This window comes from Taudactylus pleione, unplaced genomic scaffold, assembly GCF_031769625.1.
Source record: "Taudactylus pleione unplaced genomic scaffold, aTauple2 ptg000559l, whole genome shotgun sequence".
NCBI lineage: Eukaryota > Metazoa > Chordata > Amphibia > Anura > Myobatrachidae > Taudactylus > Taudactylus pleione.
In genome coordinates, this window is record NW_028284961.1 from 317,423 (window position 1) to 345,255 (window position 27,833).

The 27,833-nt window shown below is 44.4% G+C and overlaps 1 protein-coding gene across 1 annotated transcript in view; it reads right to left on the reverse strand.

Moving 5' to 3' along the window:
* Window positions 1-5,264: 5,264 nt before the first annotated feature.
* LOC148481834 (uncharacterized) overlaps window positions 5,265-27,833 on the reverse strand; it is a 75,391-nt gene continuing 52,822 nt past the window's right edge. The window contains exon 4 of the mRNA XM_088452920.1: window positions 5,265-10,328. Coding sequence (XP_088309046.1) covers window positions 5,265-10,328 — 5,064 coding nt within the window. The remainder of the gene's footprint in view (window positions 10,329-27,833) is intronic.

Below are 27,833 nucleotides of genomic sequence, written 5' to 3' on the forward strand. Positions count from 1 at the left end.
CCAGTAGTAATGCCCCCTATAGTAGTGCCCCAAGTAGTAATGTCCTATTAGTAGTGCCCCCAGTGGTAATGCCCCCTATAGTAGTGCCCACAGTAGTAATGTCCTATTAGTGGTGCCCCCAGTGGTAATGGTCCCTATAGTATTGTCCCCATTAGTAATACCCCCATTAATAGTGCCCCCAGTAGTAGACCCCATAAGTAGTGCCCCCAGTAGTAGTGCCCCCAGTAGTTTGCCCCCATTGTAGGTGCACACCAAAAAATACAATTAAAAATACAAACACAATACTTACCTTAAGCCTTGCTCATGCTTCCGCTGGGGTGTGGTCTGACCACTCCTCGGAAGTATGGGAGTGATGTAATTACATCATGACGTCTCTCCCATATGACTCTCTGCGGGAGCCAGAGGCCGGAGCTCAGGAGTTAGCTAGAGCCTCTGGCTGCCACTGCAGGGAAGGAGCAGGGCGCCCGCTGGTAACAAAATCTCAGCGGGCGCCCGGCAAATGGAGCCTCCCTGCGGAGTCTGGGTAAGGTGTGCTGAAGGCAGAACTAGTACCACCTCCAAATGGACTGTGAGACACTGTGTAATATGCTATGTAATGTGCTGTGTAATGTACTGTGTGATGCTGTGTAATGTGCTGTGTGAAGCCATATATTGTGCTGTGTAACATAATGTAATGTGCTGTGTGATGCTGTGTAATGTGCTATGTGACGCTGTGTAGAGTGTATTGTGATGTACTGTATAATGTGCTATGTAATGTGCTGTGTGACACTGTGCAATGTACTGTGTAATATGCTGTGTGATGCTGTGCAATATGCTGTGTGACCCTGTATATTGTGCTGTATGACACTATGTAATGTTCTGTGTGACTCTGTGTTTTGTCCTGTGTGACACTATGTAAAGTGCTGTGGGATGCTGTGTTATGTGCTGTGTGACCCTGTGTAATATGCTATGCAATGTGCTGTGTGATGCTATGTAATGTGCTGTGTGATGCTATGTAATGTGATGTGTGACATTGTGTATTGTGCTGTGTGACGCTGTGTAATGTGCTATGTAATATGCTGTGTAATGTTCTATGACACTGTGTAATGTGCTGTGTAACGTGCTGTGTGATACTGTGTAATGTGCTGTGTGACGCTGTGTAATGTGCTGTGTGAGGCTGTGTTATGTGCTGTGTGATGCTATGGAAAACACTGTGTGTCACTGCACAACGTTATCAAGACATCATGTCCTAGTGGGTTCCTTGAAATCACCTAGACAGAATGTTGCAACCGAAACACAACTTTATTTCAGAATAGATGGTACAGGGTTATACAGATATAGAGTTCTCCAGATTGTTATGGGAAAGGGAGAGTGGCCCTTGCAAGTATTATATTGGCATGGGGGTCTTACTTGCTTAGAAAGGGATAGTTGGCCCTGGTAAGTTGTGGACATCTTTTGTCTTTTGTCTAAGTCAAGCTGGCGCCGGTGGTTTGCCGTTCTTTCCTCTGCCACCATACTCATTATTGTAATAAATAAAGCTGGCCTATTATTTTTGAACGACAGTAACTTGGTCTGTGTCTTTATTTTTTGAGAAAATGTGGTTTGAAAGACCCTATGGTTACATCCATCATCTGACAATAGAGAGTTTATTACATTTCTTCTTACAGTGGATAATCACATGATAATTGACTTATAATCAAATGACAATTAAACAAAACAGAATATTTCATTTTTGATTTATTATACCTAACAGCCACTAGGTCTATGTACTAAGGGCCTGATTCAGCAAGGAACGTATCCAAGAATTTGCACGCACCCGGCTGCTGCGAAACTATGCTAACGAAAGCATACGCACTGCTGCCGCAGCAGAAGGTGCAGACGCAAAGCTCTACATAATGCCGCTCGCTTCCCTTTACTCACAGTCCCAGTAGTTAGAAAGATAGCGGAAACATTGGCAACATCGAGAACCATCGATCCCATTAGTATAATAGTGGTTGACCTGATCTCACTCCTGTTTGAAACTAGACCTCTGGCTGCATATGCCACTGCACGGCCTTAATTATGCATGCCCTTGTAACGGCGTTCAACCGCGCAGGCGTGACTACGTTTCTCTGACCACCCCAGGTCACCACCCCCAAATGGAATTTCCTGTCACTCAAGATCTGAAGGGGCTGCGTACACACTGCGAATCCTTACTCAATCGCAGTGACTGGTTTGCGCACGCGGAGAATGAAAACACCGACCGGGCACTTCCGAATTTGCGGCTGTGTTCTTTGCTGAATCAAGCCCTCAGCCTTGGAGAGAAATAAAGTGGATGGAATTAATGTACCAACCAATCAGCTCCTAACTGTCACTGTACAGGCTGTGTTTTAAAATGACAGTTAGAATCTGTGTGGTTGGTACTTTACCTCCATCCACTTTATCTCACTCTAAGGATTAGTACATAGGCCCTGATTCAGAGCCGGTCTTATTTTTTTTTTAGAACGGTCTCCTGGCCGCTCGCATAGCTGTGTGTGACCACCCACAGCTATAGAGAGCGGCCATGATGATGGTTGCGATGGTCAAGACCATCGCGACCATCGGGCTTGCGACGAGACCCTTGTGGTAGGGTCTCGTTGCCGCAAACCCCAGAGAGATTTCGGCTCTAACAGAGCCAGAATCTCTCCACTGACATCACTTGTGATGTCAGTGGGGCCAGCCCCTAACGGTAGGCGTTCTCATGGGAATGCCTCCATTTGGGCAGCACCCCCCCTGGCCCGCCCACCAAAGGGGGCGTGCTGTTACTCACCATCGACAGCATGCCCCCTTTGGTGCGAGACCCGGAGGGATGGATTACCAGTCACAGATTACACCTGGGATGGAAGTGCAGTTCTCAGTCACATAGACGAGAACATCATTTCCATCTCCAATCTCACAGTTATATTCCCCTCAACATTCCCTGTGTTGGAGCTGAAGGAGGGGGATCGGGGTTCATGGTAGATGAACAGCAGATAAGACCAATTCTGTATTATTGTCCTCCCCAAGTGTTGGGGACTGTCGATTCCCTGTGTAGAGTGTGTCACTAAGGCCCACGTTTACCGATGGACCATCGCACGTGCGCATTACACTGGCGCACTGTCGCTGGCAGCGTTACTCTGCCAGCAGCCCAGCGGAGGACCTCACCGGAGTGATAAGTATTGGTAAATACCAATGAATTTTCTGTTAGTATGACAGTGATACTAAACGAAAAATTCTTCTGGTATTTACCTTCATTGGTTAATGGGGTCCTAGTCAGATCCCTGTCACTGGTGGCTGAACAGGATAAGCATGATGTCATTATACAGGTATACATTTACCATTTAACCCTTGCATCTATCCCTCTCCTAACTGTACTGTAATAACAAACCTGACCTGGCTACATGTAAGGAGAAACGGTATAAATCATATAATAATGTCACTGTCAACATAATAACAGAATATTTCAACTGAACTCACAAAGACAGTATATGGTAATAAGAATGGTAAGGCAGCATGAAGGTAATGTTCATAATATACAGTTATGGAGATGGATAGAGAATGTTGCTGTGAATTGTAGCAAAAGTTCCACAGTCACATGTGCTGCGTGACGCTGTATAATGTGCTGTGTGATGCTGTGTAATGTTCTGTGTAATGTGCTGTGTGACACTGTGTAATGTGCTATGTGACCCTGTGTAATGTTCTGTGTAATGTGCTGTGTGACACTGTGTAATGTGCTATGTGACCCTGTGTAATGTGCTGTGTGACGCTGTATAATGTGCTGTGTGACACTGTGTAATGTGCTGCATGATGGTGTGTAATGTGCTGTGTAATGTGCTGTGTGACGCTGTGTAATGTGCTGTGTGACGCTGTGTAATGTGCTGCATGATGGTGTGTAATGTGCTGTGTAATGTGCTGTGTGACGCTGTGTAATGTGCTGTGTGATGCTGTGTAATGTGTTGTGTGACGCTGTGTAATGTGCTGTGTGACACTGTGTAATGTGCTGCATGATGGTGTGTAATGTGCTGTGTGACGCTGTGTAATGTGCTGCATGAAGGTGTGTAATGTGCTGTGTAATGTGCTGTGTGACGCTGTGTAATGTGCTGTGTGACGCTGTGTAATGTGCTGCATGATGGTGTGTAATGTGCTGTGTAATGTGCTGTGTGACACTGTGTAATGTGCTATATGACACTGTGTAATGTGCTGCATGATGGTGTGTAATGTGCTGTGTGACACTGTGTAATGTGCTGTGTAATGTGCTGTGTAATGTGATATATGACACTGTAATGTGCTGTGTTATTCTATGTAATGTGATATATGACACTGTAATGTGCTGTGTGACGCTGTGTAATGTGCTGTATTACACTGTATAATGTGCTGTGTGACGCTGTGTAATGTGATATATGACACTGTTATGTGCTGTGTGACGCTGTGTAATGTGCTGTATGACACTAATGAGCTATATGACACTCTGTAATGTGCTATATGACACTCTGTAATGTGCTATATGACACTCTGTAATGTGCTGTGTGACGCTGTGTAATGAGCTGTGTGACGCTGTGTAATGTGCTATATGACACTGTGTAATGTTCTCTGTGATGCTGTGTAATGTGCTGTGTGACGCTGTGTAATGTGCTGTGTGACACTGTATAATGTTCTGTGATGCTGTAATCATCTGTGTGACACTGTGTAATGTGCTGTGTGATGCTGTGTAATGTGTTGTGTGACGCTGTCTAATGTGCTATGTGATGCTGTGTAATGTGCTGTGTGACGCTGTCTAATGTGCTATGTGATGCTGTGTAATGTGCTATGTGACGCTGTGTAATGTGCTGTGTGACGCTGTGTAGTGTGCTGTGTGATGCTGTGTAATGTGCTGTGTGATGCTGTGTAATGTGCTGTGTGATGCTGTGTAATGTGTTGTGTGACGCTGTCTAATGTGCTGTGTGACGCTGTCTAATGTGCTGTGTGATGCTGTGTAATGTGCTATGTGACGCTGTGTAATGTGCTGTGTGACGCTGTGTAGTGTGCTGTGTGATGCTGTGTAATGTGCTGTGTGATGCTGTGTAATGTGCTGTGTGATGCTGTGTAATGTGCTGGGTGACGCTGTGTAGTGTGCTGCGTGACGCTGTGTAATGTGCTGTGTGATGCTGTAATCATCTGTGTAATGCTGTGTAATGTGCTGTGTGATGCTGTGTAATGTGCTGTGTAATGTGCTGCGTGACGCTGTGTAATGTACTGTGTGATGCTGTAATCATCTGTGTGATGCTGTGTAGTATGTTGTGTGACAGATCTCATACAGGTTCTGGCTTTTGGGTACAGCTAATGAAATCTAATTTAGTTGATTTTGTGTTTAGAATAGGGAACGTCTTCTCCATTTTCTCGGTAACCTCTGTGACACATTTATCTTTGATGACCATGCTCACTCCATTTATTATCTGATCCAACAGGAAAACAGAAAACTCATTGGATAGATGTTGAGATATTGTGTTCTGAAGCTCCTTTCTCACCCTTATCACATCGGGGAACTGGCTCCGGTTATCCTCTGTGAAGCGGTAGCAGTCTGCAATGTTACGGATGATAGTGGGTATAACTTTGTCATTGATCAGAGATTTAGTGGGTAAAGATTTAATAATGTCTGTGAGTTGCGTTATGCATTTTATAAGAATGACACCTACTTGAACTGCCCTCCTCGTTTTTTTAAGTTCTATCCGTATAAATTCTGTGATAAGTCCAAGGCTTGATATGACTGATTGCACGAGCTCCTGATTACTGAACACTTCTCTGACTGCAATAGTGCATGCTGCACGTGTTGTTTCCTTTAGGAGCTCCTCATTACTGGACAATATATTATATTTCCCTGGATTCTTAGCTTGTAGTGTGATCTCAGGAACAGCCCTTGTTACAATGAAGTTAATCAGAACTCTCTCCAGATCCTTGTTCTCCTTCACAAAGCTCATTATTTGCGGTTTCATTTCTATCTCTAGCATTGCCTTTAGTGCTGTCTTTGATGCTTTGTCAATGCCATATAAGATTGCATGTTTCCCTAGTTCCTTTCCAACAGTCACTGCACATTTTGTCATGGTTTCTTTGGTAGCGTTTGATGCAAGAACCTTGATAGATTGAGCCACAGTTTCTTTACAGGGAATCAGTGATTTTACACCAGTGGCGGCTGAAGACAGTAACTTTCCACCTGACTGTAGTATGTTCTGCGCTACAGAGGTAAAACTTTGAGTCCCATTCAGAAGATCTCGGGTAATATTGAATATTGCTTTTCCTGATTTCTTTAGAACACTGAATCCAGCTGTCGCTAGTGATATTCCAATGCTGATGGCCTTTGCAATTGCCCATTGTGCCCAGTCAAAAGTCCCTGTTATCATACCGTGTATTCCCGATATCATATCACTAACACCCTCAGCAATGAGGCCCATACCAAACTGACTGGCTCCCCCAAGGGTTAAAGCACAGATCAGTCCCCCAGCCAGAAACTGCAATCCACCAAGTATAAAACACACCAGGGCATCAATACAGAACTTTGGCTCTTGTTCTACTTCAAATACAAATGACATTCCGTAATCGTAAAGCATGGACATTTCGTCAGAGACCACCTTACCATAGTTTGTAGATAGACTGAACACTGCTTTCTCTTTTGCTACTGCATCTTCTTGCCTCTTCTGGAGATCCTTTAGTTTATCCATGGAACGATCAATAAAACTAACCCAAGATTGCAGCAAGCTCATCCGTGTTTCCATCTGTGATGTAAAATTGGTCTCCTTGTTGTGTGGCTCATATTTTGCTATTTTTGTTATGTTCCCAAATATATGAGTATTAGAAACTTCTGCAACATAAATACTCATAGTTTTCTTTGCCTCTTCTAGATGTTCAATTGCTTCCTGCATGTAACCTGGTGTCTTTAAATTGATTTTTATAAAGGCACAATTGTAAAGCGAGATGGCCCTGTATAAAGGATCAGTGCTTTCTACTTTCTTCCAGTAATCCAAGGCACCATAATCATTCTCCTTATTCTGAATATGTAAGAATGTGCGATCCATGGCCACCTTTACATAGTCATAAAAGTTATCAGATTCTCCCTTTAGAAGGCTTTGGGATCTCATTTCCAGGACTTTACACAGGTCCTTCGTCAGTTGTTCTATGTTTTCCTGATTATTGATTTCTTCTTCATGAAGTGTCAGCCATAAGGCCCAGGTCTCTTTTAAGGCTTTAAGGGCTGGTTGGTAGTCTAGCATTTTACTTTTAGACAACGCTGACCACAAAGCCTTAATATTTCCAGTATTGTAAATATCTACTTTCAGAGAAGGATAATAGTTTCCCACAAATGTTTCCAGATATTCACAGAAGACAGCAAAGAGCTTGTGGCGGTTGTTCACCTCTCTGAGTTCAATATTCTCCATCTCAGCAATATGTTCCTTCTCATAGTTTGCCCTCAGGTGCCTCATGATCTCTAATGGTTGGCCTTGGTATGCAGAAGGCAGATCCTGATGATTTAATATCATTTGCCCCATGCCTGGGTTACCGCTACGTGACGTGCGTCCAAATACTTGTTTTTCAACTCTCCTGTTGGCAGGAAAATGAGTGAGAATCACAGCCAACCCTCCACTCTGGTTTACCTGCTCAGTGACCCTAAAATCTGTTCCTCTCCCTCCCAGGTTTGTAGCCAAGATAACGTCTCCTGAGTCAAATGTTCTCATTTCAACATTATGTTTATCACTCCTGGTGTACAAGGTAATCTTATCTGCGCTGGGAAAAGTCTCCAATTCTTTCAACTTCTGCTGAAGTTCTTCAGCTGTTTTCACATCTTCACAAATCACAAGGACAGCTTGACCTTTGACCCACTCTTTTGAGCAAGATTTGGCAGCCACACACTTACAAATCTCTGTGATCCATGACACCCTTCCTCCTTTCACCTGCAGTACTGGCAGCTCCACTCTTTTGGTGTAACGGTGAGTGGGCATGACATAGCAGGATGTTTTATAATGCTTCTTAAGGAAACTAAAGTCAGTTTCATCACCCAGGGTCCCTGATACCCCATAGATCCCAGATTGAGAAACATATTGTTGGAAGTAATGGTAGTTGGACATGAAGTTGGTAACATTGGACAAAGGAGTTATGGCCAATTGATGCTTGAGCTCTATGAACTGCTGCAGTCCATTTCCCCAGCGCTTGTTCTTCTCCAGAACACCTGTGGATTTGAAGTCGATGGGAATAATGCAGTCACTCTCATGTGAACATGCCAAATCTCCAAAATCAATTGTGTATTCCCTGTTGATCTCCATCAGTATGGCCCTGAGAGCATTCTCTACAAAGACACAAAGTCTGTTCTCTGTGTATTCCCTCAGGTATTGTGGGAGCAGAATAACACTTTCATCTTGGTCACCTACTACTTCAGAGGGTCTATAGTTGTCAGAATATTTTATTTTTGATTTTATTTCTTCAACTGTTGAATCAATTAGATCTTTTTCAGTCATCAATAAACTAGCCTGACCTTGTTCCAGAAGGAGCATACATATGGTGTCACTTTCTTCTAAAGCTGAACTTGAGTCTAGAAACACTGCTTTACCATCAATCATTTCATAAAATTTAAAATTCACCAAATTATTTAAGATCTTTCCAAACAAGGTCAATAGATATTTCTGCTGAGAGGGTCCACATTTACTGATGAGATTTTGCAACTTCTGATTCCCCTCATCTCTGTAGTTGGATCCAGAAGAATCAATTTTCTTCTCCTTTGTCATCTGTGGGTCCTCTTCACTGAGAAGACCCATGGTCACCCCACATTTTATAATATCAATAGCACTGAAATTTTTTGTAGGTCCCAGCCCCACAGCATCTGTAGCTAGTTTATGGAAATACTGGATTCCTGTTGCCCAGAGAATTTCTCCTGTCTCTGAATCTTCAATTCTCTGGCACATACAAACTTTTGCCCAGATTGCAGTCAGCAGCTGGTCTAAGTGCCTCATGCCAGTGGCTTCATGAGAGAGGAAGGTGATCTGAACCCCACTGTCTAAAGTCATATAGTCCACCTCATCCACTATTGCTAAATCAAACTTGCGATCCCCACGAGTGTTTTTTTTCTCAAATGTTTGTCTCAGGGTGTCTGCAGCAAAGTTATCCACTGTTCCATATACAATGTTTGATTTATATGTCTCCTGTATAAATTTTTCTCTCTTCTGTAAATCAGTAGTTAGATCTAATTTTGGATAAGGAGCTACGCTACATGTCATGTCAAACATTTCATACAGTTTCTTCCACTCCTCCTGATCACGGCGAGCTAACACTGGAGAGCTGGTTATGATATCCACAGTCTTTCCCCTGATGGCTTGTATTAGAGCAAACATTGCCACAATACAAGATTTTCCTTCACCTGTAGCGATCTCCAGCAGGCAGCCCTCACAGTCTGGGGTCAGGAGCAAAACCAGAAGAGAAGCAAGCTGGGTGGCCCGTGGGAAATACCCTATACTTTGCTTTTCTGTATAACTAAGAGGAACAGTTGTTGTAAGTTTGACAGCAGCTGACAAATCAATTAAAATTTTCTCTAAATGTTTCAGATTAGGATTGCCCAAATTAAGGTTCCTGATCTTTCTTATGCATTCTGCCTTTATGTTTTCATCCAAAACTTCATGTAGAGCAAGTTCATCAAATACTCTGGGTAGGACATCTTCAAGAACATTCAGGATCCGGTCTGAATATCCAAAGTTCCTCATCTCCTGTAGGATTAACTCCACATCTTTGTCCTTCTGAATTTGACACTTTAGATAGCTCATTGGGTCACCTACCTTTAGGGCACACATTGCAAACTTCAGTCCTATATGGTATGTTTGTACTTGCTGAAGGATTGTTTCCACTTTATCCTGAGAAATGGCATTTATACATGACTCACAGTAAAATTCATAGGCATTAGATGGGGCCCAGATCTCACTGAATAATATCTGACTCAGGTATTCCTGACTTGGCTTTGAAAACTTGGGGACAATACTGTTCATAAGATTCACAGCTAAGGTCTTATTGTCCTGGTAGAGTTTATTTATGATGCATGAGATGTAATAATTCTCCTGGTTTTCCTTTTTTGTATTTTGTTTTGGGTCAGAACCAATTAGGGTGAGGTTTATCATTGCGTCTAGTAGATTGAGGTTTTCTGTAAGTGACTGGTTTTCATAACCAAAATCCTTTTCCATATTCTGCATAAATGTATCTAATTTATTTTTTGCAGCATATTCAGTCACCAGGCGATGCTGGAGAATCCTGATTCGATCTGAAATGTTTATGGATTTCTTGGCTTCATCTTCTTTAATTTTGCATTTCTCCAATAATTTAGAAAACTTTACTTCCACGTCTTTCATCTGGAAGAAATATAAACCTTCTGTTAATGTATTTGCTGTAACATTTATAATAATATTAATCAATCAATCATCATCATCATCGTAGTCATCACAGATTCTGACACACATAATTGAGGGAGTGCAGCCAATATGTTTAAAGAGTTGTCAGAATAATCACAATGAACTGTTCTAGTGACAGAATGTCTCAAAAATCTAATTTGTTCTAGTAGATTATGAAAGACCTCTTGAACTGGCAGCCCATGGGCCAAATATAGAAGCCTCTGAAGCAGAACAAAAACTGGCTTCTTCTAATTTAATTGTACACTGCAGTTTCCTTTACTAAAGAGTAGCCCTGAAATCAGAGTCAAGTGTCAAACCCATCTCATCTACTTCTGTATGGGTTCTTGTCAAGGAATCGGTATGAAATACTGCCGGACGCGTGGCCGACAAAAGCAGAGTTCCTGGCAGTGGAATCCCGACAGCGCTGGAAATCCCGATCGTCACTAAGGTAAGTATAAACTAACCTAAACTAACCTAACCTAACCCCCTAACCCTAACACTCCTTAGGGGTGCCTAACCCTAACTACCCTCCCAAGTGCCTAACCCCCCCTCTAACTGCCTAACCCTAACCCCCCCTTCCCCGCTGCCTAAACCTAAGTCCCCCGGGGGGGTGCCTAACTCTAAATCCCCCTCGGGGGTGCCTAACCCTGCTTACCCCCATGGCTGTCCGTTCACTGTGCCCGGCATCCACTCGATCGGGAAATAGATATAGACGCCGGTCATTTATCCCACACCGGGATAAAGCAGTCGGGAAGCCGGCTGTCGGGATACCTGCAGCCGGCTTCCCGATTGTATACCCTTGTCAAATATGGAACTGAATTTACATTTTTATATAGATGAATTGTGAAAAAAGCATAATGACTATAGTAAAGTGTGGATACCAGTGGACATGGGGGGGACTTCTGGAATGGAAAAAGAGATGTACTGTATTTAGAGAAATTGGTAAAAGTGCTTGTTTCAAAATTAACACCTAGACTGAAGGTCAGAGAGTCAGACATATGGGTAAATTTACTAACAATCGTGTTCAGTTGAGATGCCATTCACTGGTGTGTTTTGCCATTTTTTTCAAACAAGGGTGTAAAATCATGATTCTCTCAGCAAATCACAAGTGAAAACACAAATTATTATTATTATCATTTATTTATATGGTGCCATAAGTGTTCCGCAGCACCTTACAAAGTACATAAACAAATAAGTAACCAGCGACTTACAATACAATACAAAGCAGGACACGGACATATAATAAACATTGCTATATTAGCAACCTTTACACCCACATAAGCAGCCAAGTGTTAGTTGCCCTAGTGGGGAGTAAGAGATAAATGAATTTACATGAGGGGGGAGCACAAGAGGGTAGAGGGCCCTGCTCGAAAGAGGTTACATTCTTTAAGGGAGGGGCAGACAAACAGGAGTGACACAGATGGGGTAGGCGGGGAGGAAGGAAGATGTAGCAGCAAGTTAGGATGAGAGCTGGAAGGCTTTAATGCAGTAGTGGGAGAGGTGGAGAGTCTGATGGGGAGAGGGAGGGAGTTCCAAAGGTGGGGAGCAGCGCGGGCAGAATCTTGAAGGAGGGAGTGGGACGAAGTAATCAATTGGCATGAAAGGCAGCGTGAATTAAGTGAATGAAGAGGGTGAACAGAAGAGTGAAGGGAGATGAGATGAGATCATAGATGTAAATGGAAGAGGAATGGGTGAGGGCTTTGTAAGTGAGTGTGAGAACCTTGAATTGGGTCCTGAAAGGGAAGGGGAGCCAGTGGATGGCTTGTAAGAGAGGGATGGCAGATGTAGAGCATTTGGAGAGGAAGATGAGCCAAGCAGCAGCCTTGAGCACAGACTGGAGAGGAAAGAGATGGGATTTGGGGAGGCCAGATAGGAGGAGGATACAGTAGTCCAATCTGGAGATGATCAGTAAATGTATGAGGGTTTTGGTGGCATCCTGGGTGAGAAAGGGTCTGATCTTGGACAAATATGATTAATTACACCATCGGCCAAACTCGCAAGTTCTTAACATAGACAAGAATACAGCATGGAAATATAAAAAGAATCATGATTGAAAACACAGGTGTAAAATAGGCAAACTTAGTCCAAAATACTGTAGAATTTTCAAATAGACTACCACCTAAGCAGTGTGTTCTGCACCAACATACACAGATCAGTGTGATCCGTGTTTGTTTGTGACTGGTTTAAAGGAAAGAAATTATGAAAATGTAAAGAAAAACAACTTTGGATACCTCCGCCCGAGCATAAGGCTTTTTGATCCGGTCCTGGTTCAGAAAAATAAGGGGGAAAAATGGCATTGGGGGGGTCCCCCGTATTTTAGTGAACAGCACTGAGCTCCTGAGCCTGTCATAGTTGTGGAAATATGGGGAAAAATTTGTGGGGTACCACCATATTTCCAAAAACCAGCACCAGGCTCTTACTAGTGGGGGGGGGGGGGGTAATGCCACAGCCAGCAACATTTTCACTAGGTCCAAAGCATTAACAAACCCTTACTAATCAGCCCAGGCTGGTGATCCCCCCCTCCCAAGTGTACCACAGACTCCAACTGATAGCCTGGGGCTCTTTCCTGCACCCCTGGTCAGTGGGAGAAGGGGTAATAGTAATAGTAATAGAGTCATTTTGTTTTTTACAGTGGGACTAATGTTCCATCATGCCTATCCTTAGGGCACTTGTAGACTTACAAGTGCCAGCAGAAGGCCAGCACTAGTACCCACATTGTAAAAAATATATGAAAATAAAGACAAGACACACACTGAATGGTTTAGTTTTTCTATATATATATTATCTTTTTATTAGGATTTTAACATAAGACACTTACAAAGATATGAGAAATCACATCTGTGAGCATACTGGGTGACCAGGGTATCCCACAGTTTAGGGATCACACAGTATATCAGGTTATAAGGGCAATAGGGATCACACAGTATATCAGGTTATAAGGACAATAGGGATCACACAGTATATCAGGTTATAAGGGCAAGCTGAGCTTTATTCAAGGAGACACAGAAATCCACCAATCAGCAAGAAGGGTTATATCAATAAAGTCCACACAGCGTTCAGCAAAGTCTTTTCCTGCTACTATTTATCTCCTCCCTACTTGGGGTTAAATTTACTAAAGTTTGATTTGGTATTCAGTTTTATGGATATTTAAAATTGACTGCAATCGAATTGAAATCGAACTGCAAAATCCCTTAACAAATCCCTCATTCACTAATATTCAACTTTACATTAGATTTTAAAACTGAATTCAATTTTGGTCGATTTTAAGAAGGGATTTTGTGTTCAGTTTGTGAAATCCTTTCCAAAACCAAACCTCAAATCACCATTAAAATTGAATGCAAAATCAACCTCAACTTCCTCATTACTTCCTAGTCTTCACTCTAGGTCCGGCAGCAGGCAGGGCACCGGACCTAGAGCAATTTTGTGCGCACACATGAGAAGGGGGTGTGTCCAAAGAAAAGGGGGAGTGTCTTTATAAGGCATCCCCTTTTTGTCACTACTGGGGGCGTGTCGAGCACTTATGTACATTCCGGGCAGCCCCCAAGCGCTGCGGTCACTGTGAATGGATGTTGGGGCACATGCGCCCGGTATCCATTCACCAGTGGTGACACGCAGGTGGAGACAGAACCCGTCAGGCTTTCTCAATGGGGTGCCGTGCTGGAGGGCAGGGTGCTTTTTGCCCTTCAGAAATAAGGCAGGGTGTGGCGCCCTGCTGAAACAGCCTAGCAGGAACGCTAATTTCCTATTGGGCCAAATATATCACATGCACACTAATTAACAGTGGAAAAAATTGGAAACACTTGTGCACAATATAGAAAAGTGAAAGAGATTTCTAATTTATTCATAAATATAATATGCTCATTTTATATATATATACATATATATATATATAATTAGGGGTGTGCACCAGCCACTTTTCGTGTTTTGTGTTTTGGTTTTGGATCTGGATCTTTCTCCGTGTTTTGGGTTCTGCGTTTTGTGTTTTGGATCTGTATTTTTTTGAAAAAAAGCATAAAAACAGCTAAAATCACAGAATTTGTGGGTTTTTCTGCTCCTATTCAATTATTAACCTCAATAACCTTCATTTCCACTCATTTCCAGTCTATTCTGAACACCTAACACCTCACAATATTGTTTTTAGGCCAAAAGGTTACACCGAGGTAGCTGGATGACTATGCTAAGCGACACGAGTGGGCGGCACAAACACGTTGCCCATCTAGGAGTGACACTGCAGTGGCAGACAGGATGGCAGTTTGAAAGACTATGCCCCAAGAAAGAAAAAAAAGAGGTGCAAGATGGAATTGTCCTTGGGCCCTCCCACCCACCCTTATGGTTGTATAAATAGGACATGCACACTTTAACAAACCAATCATTTCAGCGCCAGGGTCTGCCACATCACTGTGGCTGAAATGATTGGTTCGTTTGGGCCCCCACAAAACAAGCTGGCAATTAATGTGTCCCTGCAAAAACTGGCTCTACGGAGGCAAGATGTCGTCCTCATCCTCCTCATCCACCGATTCCTTGGATAAAACAGGAAAAAGGGATTTAGGTGTCCCTGGACTGCTTACGGTCTTAGCCAAAGTTTCTGAACTTGACAGTAACTTTTTATGAACGCGCTGCAGGTGCCGTATAAGGGAGGATGTTCCTAGGTGGTTAACGTCCCTACCCCTAATTATTTCACCTTTACATATGGTACATATGGCAAGACAGTTGTTGTCCGGATTTGGATAGAAATATTGCCAGACCAAAGAGGTGGAATGTTTGGTCTTCTGCCCAAGCATGACCGTGATGGGCTTTTTCATCCCACGGACAACAACTGTCTCCCCCGGAGCCTGATTTAAACAAACCACATCACCATCAGAATCCTCCTCGCCAACTTCCTCCTCAGCGCCAGCTACACCAGTATCCTCATCCTGTTGTACTTCAACAGTGACATCTTCAATTTGCATATCAGCAAGTGGACTGTGGGTGCTCCTTTCAGCACTTGCAGGGGGCGTGCAAATGGTGGAAAGAGCCACCTCTTCCCGTCCAGTGCTGGGAAGGTCAGGCATCGCAACCACCACCACACTTGGACTCTCCTTGGGGATTTGTGATATCTTCTTAGAAAGCACAGTTCTTCGCTGTGCTTTTGCCAGCTTAACTCTTTTGATTTTTTTAGTGGGAGGAGTGCTTCCATCGTCATGTGAAGCTGAACCACTAGTCATGAACATACTAGGGATCGACCTTAGCCGTTCCTTGCCACTCCGTGTCGTAAATGGCATATTGGCAAGTTTACGTTTGTCTTCAGATGATTTAAATGGTTTTTTTAAGGTCATTTTCCTGAACTTTGTTATTTGGGATTGTATGTGCCCTCTACTATGACATTGGGCATCGGCCTTGGCAGACGACGTTGATGGCATGTTATCGTCTATGTCATGACTAGTGGCAACAGCGTCAGCACTAGGAGGAAGTGGTTCTTGATCTTTCCCTATTTTATTTTTATCGGAGAATGTTTGGTCCTCCATTTATGTTATATTGATATATACGTGCGGCTAAGGCGCACACAAACATAGAAAATATTTTTTTATTTTTGCTGGAGAGTAGTGCACTTTGTGGGTTACAACACCCTTTAAGAAATGAGCCAGCCGGCTCTTTACTTATGGGACACAGGCGCACGCTTGGCGCTGCTCCTTTGTTGATGCACGTGCAGCCACTGTGCACACAATTCACAAACACAGAAAATATTTTTTTATTTTGTTTGGAGTGTACTTTGGGGGTTACAGCACCCTTTAACGGACAAGTCAGCCGGCCCTTTACTTATGGGACACAGGTGCACACTTAGCGCTGCTCCTTTGTTGATGCACGTGCAGCCATAGTGCACACAATTCACAAACACAGAAAAAAAAAATTTCTTTTGTTTGAAGTGCCCTTTGGGGGTTACAGCATCCTTTAGCGGTCAATCCAGCCGGCCCTTTATTTATGGGACACAGGCGCACGCTTGGCACTACTTTGTTGATGCACGTGCGGCTACTGCGCACACAATTCACAAACACAAAAAAATATATTTTTTTATTTTGTTTGGAGTGCCCTTTGGGGGTTACAGCACCCTTTAGCGGTCAATCCAGCCGGCCCTTTATTTATGGGTCACAGGCGCACGCTTGGCACTACTTTGTTGATGCATGTGCGGCTACTGCGCACACAATTCACAAACACAAAAAAATATATTTTTTTATTTTGTTTGGAGTGCCCTTTGGCAGTTACAGCACCCTTTGACAGACAAGCTAGCCGGCCTTTTACTTATGGGACACAGGCGAACGCTTGGCGCTGCTCCTTTGTTGATGCACATGCAGCCACAGTGCACACAATTCACAAACACAGAAAAAATATTATTTTTTTCAGCACTTGGGGGAGCACCCCTGACGGACAGAGCACCCCTTGGACAACACTACAGCACCCCTTTAGGACTGGGACACTGCACAGGACTTTGGAGTGGACACAGCCCCTATGGACAACTGACTGCACAAAACAGTCCAGCCAGCCCCTATGGACTTTGAAGTAGTGGACACAGCCCCTATGGACAACATCAGCACAGCACAGCGCAGCACAGCACAACACTACACTACAACACTACACTACACAGCCCAGCCAGCCCTAACTCCCACCCTCCCTCTTCACTGTCCACAGCCGAGTGAGAAAATGGCGCCGACGCGGGTACCTTATATAGGATCCAAAACCGGCGAGACCCGGATGGCGGGATAATGACGTTTTGCCTTGATTTCAGATCCGAGTCAGGCGGGAAAAGTCGAGCCTGACTCGGATCGTCCACGGATCGGGAGGGCTCGAGGGGGTTTTGGTTTCTGAAATCCGAACCCGCTCACCCCTAATATATATATATATGTGTATATATATATATATATATATGTATATATATATATATATATATATATATATTATACAGTAGAGATGTTCTCAGACAACCATGTTTTGGTTTTGGATCTGTACCTACCTCGTGTTTTGGATCTGGATTTGGTTTTGGCAAAGACCACCATTACATGTTTTGGTTTTGGATCTGGAATTTATCAAAAAAATAGCTAAAATCACATAATTTGGGCTTTTTTTTGTTCCTAAAGTAATAGTAACCTAAATAACATATATTTCCTATCAATTATAGTCAATTTTGACCACCTCACAGCTCACAATATTGATTTCATCCAGTTTAGGCCAAAAGGTTGCATCCAGGTAGCTGGCTGACTAAGCTAAGTGACAGCAGTTGATGGCACTAACATGTGGCAGTTCAGCTTTCAACATGTCACAGAGTGGCACTGCAGTGGCAGACAGGATGGCAGTTTTAGAAACTACAAAATTAAAAATATCAGGCAGCAATGCCCCAAACAGTACATAATGCAAAGAAAAAGAGGTGCAAGATGGAATTGCACTTTGACCCCCACCAAACCTTAAGTATACAGGACATGCACAATTTAACAAACAAACAATCAGTACAGCGACAGGAACTGACACTTGTGGCTGAAATTATTGGTTTGTTTGGGCCCCCACAATATAAGCTGCCAACGCGCAGTGGACATTGGCAGAAATGATCCAAGCTGCCAATGCACAGTGGGCTCCATACACAACCTGGCTTTACAATGTATGTAAGATAGATCAGATGTCATCATCATCATCCCCATCAGTGTTTACTGTGAATCCTCTTCTTCACACAATATTAATTCATCCCCGCTGGAATCCACCATTGCAGGCGCCTCTGTATATTGTTGAGTGAATTGCTGGTAAAGGTCTTCCTTGTGGAACTTTTCCATCTCATCTTTTCCACATTTTGGGAAAGGAACCTCATATGCCAATTGATGACATTGTTCCCGGCATGATCTGAAAACTCTTTCAGAGTACACACTAGAGTGTGGGTAACTTAAATAAAGCAAAGCCAGTTTGTGAAATAGCCTCAAAATTGCTTTTTTCCTGCCAGTAGTAAAACGGATATTCTGACATGTCTATTTGGATGTTATCCCTAAAATAGTTGTCAACCATCTGAATGGTGACTGTATCAGAGGAAATCACAGTAGACATGTCAGGAATTGTTGGCAGTACTTTCAGACCCAACCAGATGTCATCATCCTGTTTTGCTGAATGATCTGCATCACCAACAGCAGTGGGTCTCTTACTAAAAAGTAATTTTCTCCTCGCAGCCTCAGCAACTGAAGGAGGAGATGATGCCGTGTCACGTGCCACTTCAGCTGCCAGTTTTTTCACCAACAACTTTTTCCATCTTTTCAGACTTATGTCCATCGGAAAAAAAAAAGAAACAATGTATGACTTAAACCTTCCATCACATATTGTCGCCAAATATAGTGATCTGATTTCAGAAGATTGACGACCCTTGGACCCTGATGAAGTGAATTAAGGGCTTGATCCACAAGTCCAACATAATTAGCAGAATCTCTCTGTTTCAGCTCCTCCTTCAGTTTATCCAGCTGTTTTTGCAAAAGTCTGATGAGAGGAATGACCTGACTCAAGCTGGCAGTGTCTGTACTAACTTTACATGTAACAAGTTCAAATGGTTTGAGAGCCTTGCATAACACAGAAATTATTCTCCACTGCACTTGAGTAAGGTGCATTCATGCTCCACGGCCTATGTCATAGGCCATTATGTAGCCCTGGATGGCCTCTTGCTACTCCTCCATCCGCTGAAGCATGTACAGGGTAGAATTCCACCTAGTTACTACCTCTTGCTTCAGCTGATGGCAGGGAAATTTCAACAGTACTTGCTGGTGCTGCAATCTTCAACATGCAGTCACTGAGTGTCAAAAATGTCCTGAAATTTTTTCGGCCCGACAAGAGCATATCCTGTATTCCCATATTATTTTGATAGAAATGTTGCACCACAAAATTGTGTTAGCAAAACATGGGATGTGCTTGAATAGTCTTCTTCCTGGTCCCCTTCTGGGATCAAGATCCACTAACAGCAACAGCAGGAGCAGCAGCAACAGGCATAGCACTCAAGGATCCTTCTAAGGCAGGGGTTCCCAACCACAGTCCTCAAGGCACACTAACAGTCCAGGTTTTAAGGCTGGCCATAGCTGGGCACATGTGACTTAATTAGTATCTCAATTAGTTTGATTTAACCATCTGTGCTTAAGCATGGGTATCACTAAAACCAGGACTGTTAGTGTGCCTTGAGGACTGTGATTGGGAATCACTGTTCTAAGGAATCACGGATAGGAGTCAGTCAGTCTTCTTTGGAAATTGGATACTTCCGATGAAGACTGAGGATGTTGATGATGCAGGTGTTGGTTGTGGAGATCGCAGGCGCTTGGATGTAACAGAGAGGAGGGAGCAGTTAGGGGATACTGGACTGCTCATTGTTACATTTTTGTTAGCCAAACTGTCTACATTTTGCAAATACTTTTGATGAATGTGATGCAAGTGACGCAAGAGGGAGAAGGTTCCAATGCAGTTAAGGTCCTTACCTCTACTCACTCTTACTTTGCAAAGGGTGCAGATGTCTTGACAGTTGTCTGGATTTGGGTGTTAATAATTTCACACATGAGAGGTGGATTTTTTTGTCTTTTGCCCCATTATGACAATGGGATTTTCATATCATGGGAAGCAACTATTGCCTGATTTGCACAAACATCTTTATCGGCATCAACATCCTCATCAGCAACTTCCTCATCATCCTTATTAGCGGCAGTGCTGATTACTACAGGAATATCATCCTCATCCTTCTGGTGCAATTCCACAGAAGCATCCTCAATTTCTATGTCAGTAATATGTTCACTGCCCTTCCCCACATTTACAGAGGGCACACAAATGTTGGAAGGAGGATCCTCTTAAGTACACTATTTGAAAGATCAGGCTCACACATGGCAATTGTGGCAAAACTTGCACTCACCTCGAGGATTTGTGATTTTTCAGGAGCACACTGTTGGTTCCGGTGTCTTAACAATTTAAAAATTTTTATACGTCTGCTACAAGCAGTAAGGCTTAAATCATCACAACTAGGAACACTAGTCATAAATAAAGGCAAAGGCCTTATCCTTTCCTTGCCACTTTGTGTAGTAAATTGCATATTGCCAATTTTTTGTTTCTCTAAAGCTAACTTAGCTTTAGATTTTTTTTCTTTAACAGGGTAAAAGTTGACTTTACATGGCCTGACTTAAGCCCTTCATCGACATCGACCTTCATAGATGACATCGTCGGCCTTGCATCATCATCATGACTGCTGCTGGCAGCTACAAGACTGGTACTGTAAGTGGTTCCTGCTCTCCTGTCATGTGACTGTCCTCCATACTCACTGCGGTCTTGCAGCAGTGTCACTAAGCAATTATAGCACAGCTAAGTTGTGGCTAATGCACACAACCACACAAGAAAAACCTATTTTTAGAACTGGGGAAGAGCACCCCTGAAAGAGGCAGCAGCCCCTTGATAAATGACACAGGCAGCACCCCTGCGCAGTGTGTGTGTGACTAATGCGCACACACACACAGAAAAAAAAACACTTTTATTACTTTTTTTTCTACACTGTGGGGAGAGCACCCCTGAATAAGGCAGCAGCCCCTTTATTAACAACACAGGAAGCGTGCTTGGCACAGCTATGTTGTTGATAAGTGTGGCTAATGCACACACAGAAAAAAAACACTTATCAATATTTTTTTTTTGCACTTAGTGGGGGGAGAGCAACCCTGAACAAGGCAGCAGCCCCTTGATTAATGACACAGGCAGCATGCTTAGCGAAGCTTCATTGTTGATAAGTGCGGCTAACGCGCACACACAGGAAATAAACACTTTTTTATTTTTTTCACACTGGGGGTGAAGAGCACCCCTGATGGACAGAGCACCCAGGGGTGCCGAGAGGGGGGGGGGAGTGGGTACAGATTACCCGGGCCCAAACTTTTTAAGGGGCCTGGTGGGGGCCCAGGTGTGGCGCCGCCCCCCCCCTCACAGCAGCCCAGCACACAGCATGTGCTGAGCTGCAGTTGGAGACTGCTCGTGGCTGCTGAGGAGCAGCCACAGCAGTCTCCTATGCCTGTACGGGGGAGCGATCCCCCTGGCTTTGCGTCCGGCTGAGGGGGCTCAGAGCACTGCCCCTCCCCAGCACGCAGCACTGCTTCACGGCGCTGCAAATCATTTTTTTCTATCGGCAAGGGGGCGAGGCCATGCCTACCGCTATTAGGCCATGCCCCCTATTACCAGGGCCCGCCACGGCTCTTGGTGGGCCTGAGAGGACCCCCTGGACAACACAGCAGCACCCCTTTATGTACTGCAGTGACACATGAGCCACTGAAGCCCCCCTCTTCTGTCTGCAGCACAGCTCCTATAGACAACAACACAGCCCTTATGGACAACAGCACAGCACAGCCAGCCCCTATGGACAACAGCAGCCAGCCCCTATGACAACAGCAGCACAGCCAGCCCCTATGACAACAGCAGCACAGCCAGCCCCTATGACAACAGCAGCACAGCCAGCCCCTATGACAACAGCAGCACAGCTGCTATGGACAATAACACAGCCCCTCCCTAGCCTCCTCTTCACTCTCCACAGCCGGAATGAAAATGGCTTCAAGCGCAGGGACCTTTATAGGATCCAAAACCCCCACGAGAATCCGACAGTGGGAGGATGATGTTTTACCTTGTTTTGAGATCAGAGTCTGGCTGGAAAACCTGAACCGGACTCGGTTCTCACCCAGGATCCCGAAGTTTGGGTGGGTCTGGTTCTCGGGGAACCGGACGCACTCATCTCTAATATACAGCCAAGGCCAAAAGTTTTGAGAGTAACATAAGTATTGGTTTTCACAAAGTTTGCTGCTTCAGTGTTTTTAGGCCATTTTGTCAGCTGTTACTATGGTATACTGAGGTAACATTACAGCATTTCATAAGTGTCAAAGGCTTTTATTGACAATTACATTAAGTTTATGCAAAGAGTCATCAATGATTTGCCTATATTAGATTTTGAGTGAAATTCTGTTTTCTGTTCGATTTGACATTCACTTTTGGCTTTAGTAAATCTCCAATATCAACATCGAATGGAAAATGATCCCAGATTATACTTGCCTTCATTTGAATAAGCATTTCAGGGAGATTGTGAAAAGAAACACCTATGAGCATTGCAGTAAAGTGAACGTGTACTGCTACATCTGAGAGGTGTGTGATAAGATTGACAGTACATCCAAATGTAAATGAGCCCCAAAGCAGTTAGTAAGATCTACTTGTTGATGAAAGCACACTGATACTTCTCAGGGTTTGCTCACGTATTGTATTTTGCAAGTGGTTCCTTATAAGTTACCACTACAAACCTTATATGAAAATGCATATGAATGTATATATCTCTGATTTCTCTTTCGACTCAATAATATAACAGCTACATATTATAGGTGCAGGGGTAAATTTACTAAGAATCAAGATGGTCCTGATTTGCAAATAGATTCATCTTGCTGTACATGTCCTGAACTCGGGTGATTTATTCACTTTTTATTTCTCAAATTTACCAACAGGCAATATAAGGCTATTTGAGTTTGGCCGATGGTGATGTAGGTCAAGTTTCTTGGGAGATTTGGAAGCAAGCTCGAGTGAGTTATCTCCCCTGAGTAGCATGTTTTGAAGGAGATTACTCTTCCGAGATTGCAGTGATTTCTCTCTGCACAACTCTCCCGAGCAAGCAGCCTGCACATATCGTAAAATATGTGTAAGCGGTTTGTGTATAGTACCTGTAAAAAATGGGTTAAATTCTTTAAAAAAAATGATGTAGGGTCCCCCCCAAAAAAGCTTAACCAGCCCCGGACTTGCCAGCCAGACCTGGTTTCTAAAATTATAGGGAACAAAATGAGTAGGGTTCCACCGTACTTTGGGAACCAGCACCAGTCTGCGGGGCCAGTCCTGGTATTAAATATACTATAGGGGAAAAAAAATTGTGTAGGGTTCCCCCTATATTCAATACCAGCACCGGACCCAAACCAACTGGGTTGTAATGCCACAGCCAGGAGACCCTTTCACTGGGGCTCCATGGCCAAAGCATTAACATCCCAAGTCGGTCAGGCCATACTGGGGACCTCAGGGGAGTCAGAGACCACCCAAGAAGGGTTCCCCCCTCTCTGAAAACCCCAGGCTTGGTCTGAATCCTAGGGCTCTTCCCCGCACCCCTGTAGCGGTGGGTACAGGGATAATAAAGTGAAAAATAGTAATAAACTATTGTATTTTACAGTGCAACTACAGGTGCTAGCATGTCTGCCATTCGGTACTTGTAGAACTACAAGTGCCAACAGGCAGCTGGCACCCGTACCCACACTGTAAAATTAATAGTTATAAAAAACCCAATACACACAGACTGTGACTAATAAAACTTTATTTCATACAACTAACCCACTCACACATACTTACCTATACCAGCTGGTCTGTACACTTGTTCTATGTGGAAATCCATGTGCATGGACCTGCAAAAAAGAAACTATACTCACCGATATTCTGGTGCTGCTCGCTGTAGCATCCAGGGTCTTTTAAAAAAAAAAAAAAACTTACCCGATCCATGCCGTACATGTGTAAGTATATGCTGTTACATACAATTACACCTTGCAAAATGACAGATGACCAAAGTCATCTGTAAGATCTCAAGGGCAACTAGCCAATCAGCGGCTGCTTAACATGCAGCAGCCACTTATTGGCTATGAGCCGCTTGCACCAGTGGGGGACAGAAGGTGTTGGGCGCCCACTTGTAACACAATCTCAGCGGGCACCCAGCAAATGGAGGGTGCAGGGGGTGTAACTGCACCCTCTGCCGATCAGCGGCACTCCTCCATGCAGCTCCTCCTCAGCAGTGCCCAGTAAGCCCCCTGTATTGCCCGCTGTAGTGCCCCAAGTAGTAAGCACCCTGTAATGCCCCCTGTAGTAAGCTCTCTGTAATGCCCCCTGTAGTGCCCCCAGTAGTAAGCCATCTGTAATACCCCCTGTAGTGCCCCCAGTAGTAAGCCCCCTGTAATGCCCCCAGTAGTAAGCCCCCTGTAATGCCCCCAGTAGTAATGCTCCCTGCAGTGCCCCATTAGTAATGCCCCTTGATGTGCCACCAGTAGTAAGGGCCCCTTGAAGTGCCCCCAGTTGTAGTGCTCCCAATAGTGTCCCCAGTAGTAAGGCCCCTGTAATACCCCCAATAGTAAGGCCCCTGTAGTGCCCCATATGATGCCCACAGTAGTAATGCCCCAGTAGTAAGGCCCCTGTGATGCCCCCTGTGTTAAGCCCCCTGTAGTGCCCCCAGTAGTAAGCTCCCTGTAATGCCCCCTGTAGTGCCCCCAGTAGTAATCCTCCTGTAGTGCCCCCAGTAGTAAGCACCCTGTAGTGCCCCCAGTAGTAAGCCCCCTGTAGTGCCCCCAGTAGTAAGCCCCCTGCAGTGCCCCCAGTAGTAAGCACCCTGTAGTGCCCCCAGTAGTAAGCCCCCTGTAGTAAGCCCTGTGTAGTGCCCCCAGTAGTAAGCCCCCCGCGCACACACATACAAAAAAAACCAATACTTACCTTAAACCCCGCTCCAGTGCCTGCTGCCGTCCGTCCCAGGCACCCGCTCCTCGGAACTATGGGAGTGACGTCATGATGTCACTCCCATAGTGTACTGTGGGACCAGGAAGATGGACGGAGCTCAGAAGTGAGCTCCGTCCTCCAGCTGCCACTTGCACCAGGGGGGACAGAAGGTGTTGGGCACCCACTGGTAACACAATCTCAGCGGGCGCCCGGCAAATGGAGGGTGCAGGGGGTGTAACTGCACCCTCCATAGTTATGCCACTGGAGGTGGAGCACCAATCAGCAGCACTTCTTCTCCAAGCAGCTCCTCCTCAGCAGTGCCCGGAACTGCCGGGTGACAATGGAGCCAGGTGCCCCCTTCAGGGCTGGCATCCGGCGGCAAATGACTCCACTGTCTTTGGGAGTTCCGCCACTGATTGTGTAATTGACTGGTCCAGTGCACCTTTCCACAGTATATGGCCATCCCACGTGGCCTACAGTTTGTTTATACACTCTGGGATAAGCACCATGTCCTTTTGCCCGGATGCAACTCTCGGTCTTGAGCGTGGGTGTCCTACCATTCCCTTCAAGAAAGTACAAGGAGTACACAATTTGAGCCCCTATTAATAGGGAGAGTGACTGAGTAATTATTAGTCCATAAATAATAATAATCGTAGGTATATGTATATAAATGCTGCCGTATACCCTGGGTAGTCGACTCAGGAAGATACGATCACAAAAAATGACTGTAGAAATAGACAAAATGGCGCACAAATAATAAATTTATTATATTAATAGTGTTCTGTATGCCATCTTGTATTATTAACAGCCATCTTGTACCCTTTTGTGCTAATGTTATTCATGAACCTATTTCATTGTTAGCTACATGACTTGCAAAGAGACAAAAAACTGTTTAAAAATATTTAGAAACTCTCACTTGCTGGCTATTTCTGAGAAACAACTCCAGGACTGCACATGCCAATACCAGGCTGAGCAAATCCAAGAACAAACTGAATGTAGTATGGGCCTGATTCAGGGGCGCTTGCAATTTGCAAGCACACGCTCTGAATCAGGGCAGGGAGGAATTTTTTTTCCTGTCCGCTCACTAAGCAGTGGGTGCCCAATTACAGCTAGTGCGAGCGGGCAGGAGATGGTTGTGATTATAGCGACCATCGGCATTATGAGGAGACCCTTGTGGTAGGGTCTCAGCACTCACAATGCCAAGTTGACTTCCAACTCTAATAGAACCGGAAGTCCACTACTGACATCACGAGTGATGTTAGTAGGACCGCCCACAAACGGCAGGCGTTCCTTTGGGAACGCCTTCGTTTGTTCAGCCACCCCCCTACCCGCCTACAAAACGGGGCGAGCTGTCAATCAACATCGTCAGCCACTCCGTTTTGTTGCGAGCCCCGGAGCGAGTGAAGTTCTCGCTCCGGGGCTCGTGCACACAGCGCTTGTGCAATGGCCCTCCATTGACCCATTTGCGAGCGGGTCTGAATCAGGCCCTATGTACTTTAGTTTTCTGTAGTTTTTGCTTATCTTATTGCTGGGCAGAATATCCAGTAGGTGGGGGTTGAGAGACTGTTAAGTGCTGTAAATGTATGATAAATTTAATACTCTTCAGAGAATATCATAAACCAAACATTGTGTGTGTGTGTTGATTATTGCTCTCCGAGCCGCCCAGTCGTAAAAACAACTGATTCCTGACACATATACAGAGCTCTCTTTGGGCCCGGTGGAACCCAGAGAACCAGGTTCATCATACTTATAAAATAAAATAAAAGAACCGAGTGAGTGTGGAATTTAATTTCAGAAATAATTGGCAGAAATTATATGGGCCCGATTCAGACCCGATCGCTAGGCTGTATTCACATGCTGCTGGCCAATTTTCACAATCTGCACGTGGAAAAAAGACGCAGTGCGCGTGGGCGAACCAGTCACTGCGATTGGGAAGTGATCCAACACTACACACAGGCACACCGCAAGACTGAGTGACAGGACGGGCTGTTTGTGGGTGGTGACATGGGGTGGTTGATGGAATCGGGGTGCGAAAGCAGGCATGCCTGAGCATCAAAACTCTGTTCATAGGACATGCATAATTAAGACGCAGCATCACAGTACACGTCACATGGTTGTTTAACACACTGCTGCCCTCGCAGTGCTTGCGGTAGGGTATGGTACTCAATGTTACTAACTGTTGCATAATACTTCCTGGAGATGATTACAAAGGGAAAGTGGGCATCTTAAGACAGGCTAGTGGGTGTTTACATACACTCTGCAATCGCACCCCAAAACATAGTGGGCATGCTAATGTCTTGCCGTGCGATCACCGGATTTGCATACTTGACCAGCTGATGGCTGTATGAGAACGCAGCTAGTAACCGGGTCTGAATTAGGCCCTATGTGTAATGAAGCAGCTGCATTTGATGTCCTTTAATTGACCTGTGTGTGTCCAAAGGGGCTGATGGATATGCTGCAGTTTACGACTGTAACAATAAACTATAATAAACTATTCCATCCCATAGAGAAACCAAGAATGTTTTCCTTAATCAAGAACTAGATCAGAGGACCAAATGAGATGGAGTATGTTTATGGAGTAGTTGAAGACAGGGAAAAAAAGGAAAGATTGATTAGTTTGTAAGTTTATTTTAATTTTAACACATTACTTGTATGGATACACTGGGGTATGGCCTACAGCATCACAGAGTGCTTATTAGGATACATTGGGGTACAGCACAAAAAAATCTACTTTTTAACTCTTTTTTACAATTATTTTTTTACATTTTTAAAAAACTTTTCTTTACTTTTTTTTTACAGCCCCTGGATGGACAGCACACTGGATGGACAGCACACTGGATGGACAGCACAGCACACCCCTGATCAGACAGCACACCCCAGGATGGACAGAACAACACATCCCTGGATGGACAGCACACTGGATGGACAGCACACTGGATGGACAGCACACTGGATGGACAGCACACTGGATGGACA